General features: G+C 44.9%; 2 protein-coding genes across 2 annotated transcripts; both read right to left on the bottom strand.

The window, feature by feature from the left end:
* LOC8055591 (GTP-binding protein BRASSINAZOLE INSENSITIVE PALE GREEN 2, chloroplastic) lies at positions 1,027 to 4,207 on the bottom strand. The gene is made up of 3 exons (XM_002460084.2): positions 2,640 to 4,207; positions 2,071 to 2,238; positions 1,027 to 1,982 (listed from the first exon to the last, which is right to left on the bottom strand). The coding sequence occupies exons 1-3, from the start codon at positions 3,873 to 3,875 to the stop codon at positions 1,593 to 1,595; spliced, it is 1,794 nt and encodes a 597-aa protein (XP_002460129.1). The 5' UTR covers positions 3,876 to 4,207; the 3' UTR covers positions 1,027 to 1,592.
* Positions 10,727 to 11,809, bottom strand: LOC8055590. Its single transcript, XM_002460083.2, has one exon. The coding sequence runs from the start codon at positions 11,657 to 11,659 to the stop codon at positions 11,003 to 11,005; it is 657 nt and encodes a 218-aa protein (XP_002460128.1). The 5' UTR covers positions 11,660 to 11,809; the 3' UTR covers positions 10,727 to 11,002.

Below are 11,809 nucleotides of genomic sequence, written 5' to 3'. Positions count from 1 at the left end.
CAATAGCCAAGAAAATTTTCAAACTGGCCACAAACCTCGTCCTCGAGATAAATTACTGTCAACTCTGTCCTGTTAGGATGTGCATAGTCCACGGTTTTCCAAAAATCTGAATTTCTGATGGATTGAATTGAACTCTTGATATCAGTGATGGAACAACACAGTGTGTCGAAATCCCCCTCAGAATCAAAAGATAAAAATTCCACAAAGCATAGCCGTCAACAACCGGCCTTCATATAAAGTGATTTGGCGCGTTCCTTAGATTAATCCAAAAGCCTGTACTTTAGCTCAAAGGTGGCATCTCAAGATTTTGGTTGGAAAGAGTCCTCATCCCCCCACCAAATCTTTCATACAGATCATCCTTTTTTTCTCTTTTGTATGCAATGTATAATGTATTAAATAAGTGTTTGACAACTTGAGAGACGAATCAGGTTAAGGGACTAGTATTACCATATAAAAAAATAGGACAAGGCTTGGTTTACATTGCTTGAACTATATGTTCTGCCAGATGAATTATAATATATTGCTGTTGCACATGGAAATCAAAAACAGATACATGTGCCAATACTGCAGAGTACACAGATCATATGGCAACACACAGGAGTACCTCTACCTCATATTGCAGCGTGATGAGAGCTCAGGACGCAGTACACATGGATCTTCAATGTCTTCAGAGTTTCAGTCTTTCAAACATCTGTCCATTCTGCTGCTATACATCCATCAACCACAAAGAAATATATTGCCAGGCAATAAAAATCCAGGTCACCAGGAAATCAAGAGCCTAGATTGCTGCCTAGCCAGGCAAAGTTGCCTTACGGTACAGGCAGAGTATATGTTTTTTGCTGTCAGAAGCTTCAAGCCTCTTCAGTCTTCACTAAACATAACTCATTATTTTATTGAAACAGTGCAAAATCGTACATGCAAAATCAAGGGAATGAAAAACGGTTTAGAAACAATGGTTGGATTAAATACAAAATGCAAACGGGATAGACAGACATTTTGCAATGATGCACCGTAGAGTCCAAGAAATTGGGAAAAATTTTCATCACTAGACAAGCTGTGGTCTGAGAAAGATGCCCAGTTGCCCACGGAATCTATAATGCAGGCAATTGAAGGAAACAGAACAAACATCTGTGGAACCTGTATCAAAGTTCAGAGCTACAACTTTACAAGAGACAATTATAACTGAATGATAAGATCAAATGTAAACTAGAATATCTCTACACCTCCCTTTTAATGCTGGAACACAAGTACTCATGTTAGATTTTATAAGTTAACATCAAAACATCTTACAGAGTATTTCCTAATTAACTAACTCTCCAGATAGGTCTTCCATAACTGACTGACTGACATCTCAGAGTATTTCCTAACTGACTCTCCAGCTCAGCAAATTAGCAAAGGTTCAAACTCTGGAGCTCTATGAAAAATAGAAAATCCTTCGATGAGTGCAGGTTCCTTCTTCTGGAGAAAATACATTGTACATTCAGCTTCTGTTTCTGAATTCAATTAACAGTTTCTAGGGTCAATGCAGAACATTGTGGGCTCGAACATGACCACCAAAGTGATGCTCCAGTCACAGGACTGAATGAAAACACTCAAGCATCTATGTTGGAAGCAGGTTCTGAAGCTTCCGGCTTTGTGAGGGGAGAAGCACTTTTCGTTCTCTCTTTCTTCTTGTTCGGCTTCTTGGTGCTCTTCAGCTTATTGGTCATGCTATCTGCCTTAGAAACAATCTGTGAAACTGTGAAACCAGCTTCCTCAAAAATTGAAGCCCTCTCATGGACTAAGGAGCTCCTGGAGATGACATCAACACCATCATATGTCCATAATCCTAACACCGCCTCTCCTTTCAGCCCAATTCCAAACCAGCCAATACCAGCAATGGCTATATCCTTAGAGTTCATATCCCAACTGTTCCCGGAAACTTTGAATTGTTTCCTCACCCATTTACCAAGCTCCTTTACCTGCTCCTGGCCTATGGGAGGCTGCAAAATTACCAGAACAACAGTGGAAATGTAGTTTATGCAAAGTACTAGAACAATATCTAGGGAAAGGCATGTAATGCTGTGCTACCTGTAGTTGTAAGCCAAAGTGTTCTTTCATCAATGCTGCTGCGTTTTCTGTCTTTCCCATGTGAAGTGGGACAAGTGGTGCTGCCCAAACTGTAACATAGATCGATCCTACAGTTAACTCTTCAACGTCCAGGCGCACCAGTCCACCGATATGTATGGACTGTCCTGTCTGCAAACGATGCAAGAACAAAGTACACTTCAAATAAATGATCATTTGACAACTGCTGTTTAGTGAATAATCCTGTGTCACAAATATTTTATCTAATGATGCTCCAAACAATTTAAGATCAAATCAACAATGTCAGCAAAGCACATCACAACATACTAACTGAAACTTCATAAACTTAATTGTTTGTCCATTACCTAGGTCCGATTCAAAACTAATGAATTGCTAAGTTCAGTTTCGCAACAACTGCAGTACTATATTTGAGTAGACATTTTACAAATTAAAACCAGTTGCAGCGAACTAACAAAATGCTGTAGTTTTCACAACATACTTTTGATGAACTTGAGAACATGGGAAGCAGCAAGACCATTCGACATATTGACACATAGGAAAATAAATGTGACCTTTATTCTGTAAGTTCTGGGACTCATCTCCTTTCTCACTTGAACCAACTTCATCTCCTCGCTCGTCAGTCTAGATGTCAACTGATGCCCATGGAGAAGTCCAGGAGTGTCAAACAGCTTTGCTTGAGCACCAAGAACGCCATCTAGCTTAATCACATCAAGGGTCGTTCCCGGAACTGGCGCCTCCGTCAAGGTGGGTCGCCCGGCTATGCCAGAGCATCTGGCGATCGCATTGAGCAGCGTCGACTTACCAACGTTTCGCGCACCCACGGCCCAGACATTGCCGCGCGTCCCGGCGAGCTCGCGCACATGTTCGAGCAGGTCGCGGACGCCCCATCCGCGCGCGGCGCTAACCAAGTGCACCCCAGCGAGCCGAAGGTCTGAACCTGCACCGGCACGAGCGCGGGAGTGCGCCCACGCGTGCACATCGTCGGGGGACAGCGACGGCGTGGGGAGCAGGTCGAGCTTGGTGACCACGAGCAGCGCGCGTGGGAGGTTGGCCGGGGCCCCGTGCTTCCAGTCCGCGCTGTGGGCCTCGCCGGCTGCGGCCACCAACCGCGCGACGGCGCGCGGGAACGAGCCGTCGAAGTCAGAGGCGTCCGCCAGGAGCAGCACGAGCGACCTGGCCCCGGAAGGCGACGCGAGGCGCGGGCCGACGGCGGCGACGAAGTCGAAGTCCGGGAGGAGGCGCTCGGCGTCCGGATGCTTGACGCGGCCGTAGTGGCGCAGGGAGTGGCATCGCGCGCATACCAACACCTTTCCCTCTCCCTTGGAATCAGCCATCTCAGCCGCCGCCGCGGCCGGCTTGTCGCTTCCCGACGGCTCTAAGTCCTCCCTAAGGTGACCGGACTTGAGGGAGGCGGAGATTCGAGTGTCGTCGGTGGTGACGGGCGCGAGGCGCGCGCGGTAGTCGGGGGATTTTGCGGAGGGGAGCAAGAAGAAGCCCGGGAGCGCGGGGTCGGAGGATTGCATGGAGATTCCGCATCCCGGGCAGACTTCATTGACGCGAACGGCCGGGAGGTCAGAAGATACCACCGCTGGAGGCGGTGATGTCGACGGCGGCGGCGCGGGTGGTGAGGAGCAGAGGTGGCGGCGGAAGAGGATCGAGAAGGTTTTAGAGGTTTGGGCGGAAGCGCTGTGTTGAGGTGGGAGCGGAGCAGGACGGGAGGGTGCAGGCGTGTTTGGGAGGAGGAATCGGCGGACGGCGGGATGGAGGCGCCGCGCGCGGGATAGCATCTTGCTGTGCCGCCGCCGCCGCCGCCGCTTGGTGATCGGCGGGCGGTGGGTTTCAGGTGTTCGACTCGAGAGGACAGGCTTGCTGCTTCCAAACCTACAAGGTGTTCGACGTAAGTTCGAAATGGAGCCAGCGGTTTTGGCTTGGGCCTTGTGATGAAGTTGATGTGGGCCGTTTACACTGGGCTTTCATTCAGTACTGCCATCACAATTCACAAGCGGTAAACCCATTCTGGCTCTGCACTACCGTCGTAGCTGATTTTATCTTCTTGAACTCTAAAATTAGGGCCTTAAAGATAATTGCTTTTTGGAAGATCTGTGCATGCAAATCTGTTGGAGTGAGATTTAAAGCTTTATGTATCTGGAGAAATTTCAATATTTAGGACTCAATTCGCATGCCTCTCAACATTTAGGACTCAATTCGTATGCCTTTCAAAAAATAGGACTGAACATGCGAATTGCTTCAAGATTTAGGATTTCAGGCATTTTAAGTTATTTCTATTTTTTCTGAAATATTTTCACCTCTCCCTGGAACCTAAAATGACCAAAGTGCCCCTTACATCTAAAACATAACGATCTCTCTCCCTGTTCGTTCGTACGACACTCCGTCGCGGCCGCGACTCTTAGTCGCGCGAGCGCGACGCTCCTGTCCGCCGAACGTTCGCCGGTGCTCCACCGCCGGCCAGCGGCCCCCAACCCTCCACCGCCCTCTCCGCTGCCCTCCCCCTCTCCTCTGTCCTCCAATCCGCCGTCCTCCCCATCCGGCGGCCTTCCCTACACTCAAGCTGTAGCAGGCTAGGGTTTCGGCTGGACCCTAAGAGAAGGCTCGGCGCCGCTCTCCAGTGGATGAGGCCATATGATCCCCTCTGAGATCCCTCCAGGGTAAGGCACAATTCTTGATCCCTCTTTCAGTTCGCACTCTATTTCATGGTTCGTAGATTTTGGGGGCACAAGAAAGAATGAAAGGAAGATGCATATACTCAACTCTATTCATGTACTGAAGCACCCTCTCTAATGTTTTCATGTATTCAGCCAAACCAGAGAAGAGGCACTAAATATTGTTACCACTCCCACCAAGTCTCCAGCAAGGTGTCGGTTAGGACTAAAGAAAAAGGCAAAAAGCTCACTCCAAGGAAGGGAAGAAACGGTGCTACCTAAACAATTGAAGAATAATTATATGTTCTCTTTTGTGTTCTTAGTTCCTAGAAAAACTTTATTCACCTAAAGGTTCTTTTGGCTCTGTTGACTGTATGGTTCTATGGTTGTAAGTTTCGAGAAAACAATGGTTCTTTTGTGTTGCCCAGAAAAACTTGTATGCACTAGGATGCTTCTTTTGGCTTTGTGTTAAAATGTATATTTTTTCAGTTTAGTTCCTAGGAAACTAAATCACCTGTCTCTATGCGGCTGGGGTTCATGGTGCCAAGGATTCAGTTTTTTTTAATGATGTAGCGATCAGGAGCCCATTATTCGGCGCACACAACTGATCTAAATGAGGCAGGGGTACTTTGGTCAATTTAGGGGAGCAAAGAGACGTGCAAACATTTCATGAAAATGAAAAAAATGGGAAAAAGGCCAAAATTCTAAATCTTGAAGCAATTCGCATGCTCAGTCCCATTTTTTGAAGGGCAGACGATTGAGTCCTAAATGTTGAGAGGCATGCAAATTGAGTCCTAAATATTGAAATTTCTCATGTATTTGGAGTTCTATGAGTGTACCATTTCTCCGAGTGTAGTGCTGTAGCAGAAAGTCTGACCGCTATAGGTCTGAATTATACTATGGTTCTCTAGTGTGGCAAGACCATGCATCAGAGTTTGTAGCTTCCGTTGGTGTCTGGCGACCCTCCAGGAACATGCTAATTGAACTATGCTTCCCATTTCAAAAATAAAATCGAAAATTACCTTCTGCTTTGGTTTGAAGTGATTTGGAAGACGATTTTGTCTTTTTCACTTTAAGTATGATAAATATTTGATAAGGTTTTATAAGGTCACTCATAATGCAAGACTCTATCACAGAGTCCAAGACCATTAATTACATATTATTTATAGTATTTTGCTGATGTGGCAACATATTTATTGAAGAAAAGATAGAAAAAATAAGACTCCAAGTCTTATTTAGACCCTAAGTCTACATTGTTCGAGGTAATAAATAACTTTAGACTCTTGAGTCTGCATTGTGAGTGCCCTAACCATGATAAATATTTGATAAGGTTTTATAACCACAAAAAATGTCTCTAAGCTTATAAAAGTTCTGGGAAAAAAACCTCGATGTTATTTGGTTTAAAAATTCAAATATAATATTTAAAGGTCGTGAAAATCTCTCTAGAAGCTTAAAACTAGATTTAGCTCTAGGAAAATGGGAAAGTATCTAAAAAATAGAAAATTCCCCAACATTCTAGTAGATAAACATGATTTAAAAACTTTGCGCAACAATAATATGAGATGTAACTAGTATTGATGCTACATACATGAATGTTGGATGCATTCATGTTGGTTGTGTCTTATATTTTTGTTGCTTTCAAAATGTTCTTAGACATCAACAAGAATGTTTTGGGATTTTTCTAGATTTTATGGTATTTTTACATTTCTCTATAGCTAAATATTTTTGTAAGTATGTAGAGATATTTTCATGAGCTCTAAGTTTTTTTTTATTTGGTCATACCTCAATCTATTTCTATGATTTATTTAGAATTTTAGAAACTTAGTAGATTCTTGTATGGTTTAAAAAACTTACCAAGTAGTATTTACTTAATTGTTTTTAACTAAAAAAAGGCAAAACCTTCTTTAAAACTACTTCAAACCACGACAGAGAGACATTTTAGATGGTTTTAAGAGTTTGGGGGCCGGTGTTTTAAATATCTAATTTTGTAGTATGAGATGATAAATCAGACAACATTGATATCTAAGGAGTTAGAATTCTAGGATTTAATGGCGCTAAGCTTTTAGTGGTAAGCGACGTCCTCGTCGACAACGAGGTGTTTGTGGTGACTTCACGAATCTCGTGATGTCCCAGCTCAGTCCTTTAGAGATGCTCATAGGAGTAGGATTTGTATATGTGTGTTCATAAAGATGAGTATGTATGTGTTATGATATCCCGTTATACTGTTTAATTCTAGAAAAAAAGAATGAACTTTATTCTTCGCTAACAAGGGTGGAGCTAAGAGTGTTGTAGCACTGATCCAGCCCATGAAGTTCCGAGCAACACCTACTAGCACAGTGCACCAAACAAGATTGAACATGTACTTAGCTAGCACATAAGCTTGCCTAGCACATCACTTAGTACCCTCCCTTTTTCTGATCCAAGCTTCAACATGGATCTACAAGCCCGACATATCTCCTCGGATCAAGTGTGTAAGATTAATAATATAGGACTTATGTTACTCCCTCCGTCCCTGAAAATTTCAACTCCTAAAATCCGTGTCAGTCAAACTTTTTTAACTTTGACCAATTTTATAGAAAAGAGTATCAACATCTATGACATAAAATGAGTATCTTATGAAAATATATTCTATGATAAATCTAACAGTATTACTATAAATCTTAGCGTTTCTTTCTATAAATTTTGTCAAAGTTTTAAAAGTTTGACTTAGGACAACTCTAGAAATTGCAGCTTTCAGGGACAGAGGGAGTACATCATAAACATTTCTTCAAAAATATTTAATTGTCTCTATTTGAAATGCCATATTAATCACAAATTTGTTTGTCAATGTCTGACTTTGAATAAATTTGTGAATGATCTTAATGACATGTTTTGAATTGGGGGGAGTAGTAGATCAATTACAACTTTGTTTCATAAGAACCCAACAAAATCATCGTGAGTGTTGTATTCTATTAGCATAGACATGTTCGTGTGTGATGGTTTAAAGACGTGATGGGCCTACACTTTTGTGGATACTTTGTCATGTTTTCACTAGCGGATGCTTGCCGCTATAGTCTTGTCTCTTCCCGGTGGATGCTTTTTCACCGTACCACGTTTTCATCTCCTTTGCTGGTAGCCTTACGTTGATGTAGTTTCCCTTTGCTGGTTTAGTATGTTAGGTTTACGGTGGAGGGCCCTTCCTCACCGTCTTCTTTCTATTATATTGTCATTTGGGTTCTTAATCATTTACTCTTTGGTTCTGTAAGAGCAACTTCAACGGCTTGGTTATTCTTGTTGTATAGGTTATTTTAAATTTGCATAACAAAAGATAGGTTCCAATAGATGTGCTATCTAGTTTTTGTAAAATAGAAGTTGGCTATACTTTGATTTTTGGTGGCCATATATAGCCAACCACTAACACTAGCTATCTGATATTGTAAAATAGCAAGATTGTTATGGATCTCTTCTTTTCTAAGAAGATTTCTATTTTACAAATGATTGAACAATAGAATTTAGTTATTAATTTTAGCCAAGCTCTTAGAGTTGCTCCAACCTGCACTATGTGTTCTCCCGTTGATGCGTTGTGTAAGCTGTTCTTTTGGCATGCCTTCTTTTTAATGAAATACGCGTGAAATCATATTTTCATAAAAAGGAGACATCAATTTTTTTTATAAATCCTATAACAATTTATGCACAAAGCTGAGCATCCAGTAGGATGGCTTAACCTTTTTGCGGCGTATGCTTCCAAACTAGCCGTCATGCGTGGCCAATTCCTCATCATCCAATGTTGGATGTTCCGAACATCAATATGGGTGATGAAAAAAGGTCACAGCCTTCCATAGAAAGAAAAGAACAATTCTTTCTTTAATAAAGAAGAAAAGAAACTCATGATTTTTTTTTCTTTTCGGCACGGCAATAATGAAGTAAGCATTTTCCATTGCAGAGCACTTGTGAAAGGCCAAGTTTGGTTTTGGTAATTAATGACACCAAGTTGCTAATGCCTTTTGTTTAAGTGATTTGAGTTAGGCATAGCAACACATGTGATGAAGGTGCATGGTGGCTTGGAAAGGTGGCCACATCATCACAAAGGGATGAAGCATGAAGTGAAGATCATGGTGATAGACGAGGAGCAAAGTTATCAAGGCAAAGGTATAAACATAGGGTTTTACTTTTGCCGGTCTAAGATGAGTAGAGAAGTGATTGACCGGGTTTAGGATAGATAGCCGATTATCAAGAGGGGAAATCACGGTCATCTCTCGAATCAAGTGCTACTAGGTCCATATCTTGAGCATATGCATTAGGATCTAGTAAAGTGCTAACTTAACTCCTTTGGTGAAAATGTTTGAAAAGCTAACACACATGCACTTTAGTGGTGGACACTTGTTGGATTTGCAAAGGAGGTGGTTTTCCTAGGGTTGAGAGGGGTGTGGGTTGCTCTCTCCCTCCCGCCGAGCTTGCGAGGCGGGATTCGGCGCTTTTGAGAAAAATAAGTGTATATTTTTTCTATTGCGCCGGTGGGAAATTTGGAGAAGTCGCGGGAGTGTTTTCTCAGTGAAAAACACTCACCGGACGCTGAGTGCGAAGGCACCGGACGCTGGCCTCAGAGTCCGGTGCGCTTGACCCTGCTAGGGTTGAGCACCGGACACACTCTGGTAGCGTCCGGTGGTTAGCGTCCGGTGTGAGGGGTTTTTGTAACCCTCTCTGCGCACGAGTCCGGTGAGCACCGGACCGTCCGGTGCCCAACGTCCGGTGAGGTCGCGAATTTGACACCCTCTCTACGCACGAGTCCGGTGAGCACCGGACCGTCCGGTGTGGACTTGCAGAGCGTCCGGTGTGTTGCAGGTAGCCGTTAGGATCTGACACGCGAGTTTCAAAGAGGACACGTGGCCAACTCCAGTGCACCGGACGCAGGGAGTCGAGCGTCCGGTGCTCACTTAGTAGCGTCCGGTGCCCCCGTTTTTAGCCCAGTGAAAACAGCCAACGGCTAGTTTCTTTGAGGGGCTTATAAATTGAGGGTGGCCGGCTTTGGGAGGTTCTCTCTTGCACATTTGAGTACTTGAGACATACATTGAGCTAGAGAACACTCCCTCCACTCATCTCCTTGCTTGATTGCTCATCCTAGTGAGATTGAGTGAGATTCAAGTGCATTGCTTTGAGAGTTGCATTTAGTGGCACTTGATTCTTGAGTTTGCTGCGGATTTCTTGTTACTCTTGGGTGTTTCCCGACGCCCTAGACGGCTTGGAGCAGCGGTGGTGTTGAGCTCGTGATTGGAGATTGTTTCGAGCCTCACCAAGTGACTTGTGAGGGGTTTTTGAGCCTTCCCCGCGGGAGATCGCAATTGGCTACTCTAGTGGATTGCTCGTGGCTTGGAGGATCCCCATCTTGTGAGTGGATGTGCGGCACCCGCTGAGGATTTGGCTTTGGATTGCCAATTAGCTCGTGATCCATCAAGTGGGTGTATCGCCACAACGAGGAGTAGCTTGCCGGGAAGCAAGTGAACCTCGGTAAAAAATCTTGTGTCATCTCTTGCCGAGGTTTCTCTTGTGATTGTACACGTGATTGATTGGATATATCTCTACTCTACAACGTTGGTATAACAATCACTCTCCACTCCTTACTTTCTTGTATTCCTTGCTAGTTGTTTAGCTTGTTTAGTTTAGTCTTCTTGTTTACGAGTTTAACTAGCCTTCTCTAGTTGTTGTGTTTTAGTGTTTAGCCTTCTTGTTAGACTTGTATAGGTGGCTTGCATAGCTTAGTTGTGCTAGTGCTAGAATAGCTTCGCCTTTTGTTTTACTAATCAACTTGTCTAGTTGAAGTTTGTAGAAAATTTAAATAGGCTATTCACACCCCCCCTCTAGCCATTTGGACCTTTCAACTTGGTATATTTGATAGTGTTTTGCATAGGTGGGTATTATTTGTACGAAGTCACCATGAATCTCGTGTTGTGACGATCATATTTTAGTATTGTCGAAACTCATTGCACATAATAAATAAAAAATAAACCAAAATATTGGATTGGCACATGTATTATTACTCACCTCTTTCAAAGAACAAATGGAAAATGTGATTACAATAAAATATTAGCATGTGTGCAAATGCGAAAGAAGAAGAAATAAAACCATGCAAACAATATGTTCAAACTATACAAACAATCTGTTGAAAGCAGCCCTATGTCTATGTACAGAACACTAGAACAGCAACTCAAAACTGATTTGGTCTCCCTGAAAACGCAGACCAATATATCTTAAATAAATGAACAAATCGATCACGTGACTCAAAGCTGATCTGGCTGCCTGCGGGCGGCGGCGGCGCCGCCGAGTGCCCGCTGCTTGAGCATCTGGGTGTAGTTGAAGATGGAGTTGAGGCGCTGCTGGCGCAGGTCCTCCTTGAAGCCGCGGATGAACTCATCGGCCTTGGCGTCCACCTCGGACCTCCTGGCCTCCTCCTCCCTCTCCCGCTCCGGCCGCCGGCGCGCCTGCAGCGCCAGCGCGTAGGCCTCGTCCATGCTCATCCCGGTGGTCTCGTCGTCGTCTGCCGGCGGTACGCGCCCTGACGACGACAGCGGCGACGGCGGGAGTGGGAGCGCGCGTGGGGACGGGGACGGCTTGGTTGTCTTGGGCGTCGTCGTCGCCGCCGCCGGCTCCTCTGTTTCTTGGGCGGCGTCAGGGTCAGGGTGCGGGAGCGGCGTGGTGGTGTTGAAGCAGGCGGAGGGGAAGGAGAAGATGGACAAGGAGCGGAGGCGCTGCATCACCGCGGAGGACGCCCTCCGCGTGACCGTGACCCCTGACCCGCGTCGTCGTGGGGACGGCAGCGGCGGCCGTGCCCTGGAGAGGACGGCGACGGCGGCGACAACCGCGTTGACGACGAGGAACCATAGCGCGCTGGAGCTCAGCCACGCCGGCAGCGGCGCCCACCACCACATCGCCGCCATCGTCAGCGGCTGGTTGGCCGGTTGGCCACCAAAACTTTGGTCCCAAAGCCAAAGCTTGGTCCGAGCTAGACGATGGATGGGATTGGGATATGAACGTGCTCTGGTAGTCTGGTTCTTTGGACAATGGTGGTGGGTGGACGCACGGGTGGG

This window comes from Sorghum bicolor, chromosome 2, assembly GCF_000003195.3.
Source record: "Sorghum bicolor cultivar BTx623 chromosome 2, Sorghum_bicolor_NCBIv3, whole genome shotgun sequence".
In the NCBI taxonomy this organism is placed as follows: domain Eukaryota; kingdom Viridiplantae; phylum Streptophyta; class Magnoliopsida; order Poales; family Poaceae; genus Sorghum; species Sorghum bicolor.
The sequence above is the reverse complement of the archived record's forward strand: the minus strand, read 5'-3'. Positions and strand labels throughout refer to the sequence as shown.

Bases quoted from the DNA above. Each gene is read 5' to 3' on its own strand.
- LOC8055590 (XM_002460083.2), bottom strand. From the start codon at position 11,659: ATGGCGGCGATGTGGTGGTGGGCGCCGCTGCCGGCGTGGCTGAGCTCC.
- LOC8055591 (XM_002460084.2), bottom strand. From the start codon at position 3,875: ATGCTATCCCGCGCGCGGCGCCTCCATCCCGCCGTCCGCCGATTCCTC. The intron at 2,239-2,639 runs GTCACATTTATT...CATCGTTTGCAG, and splicing joins CCAGAACTTACAGAATAAAG to ACAGGACAGTCCATACATAT. The intron at 1,983-2,070 runs GTAGCACAGCAT...GTAATTTTGCAG, and splicing joins ACTTTGGCTTACAACTACAG to CCTCCCATAGGCCAGGAGCA.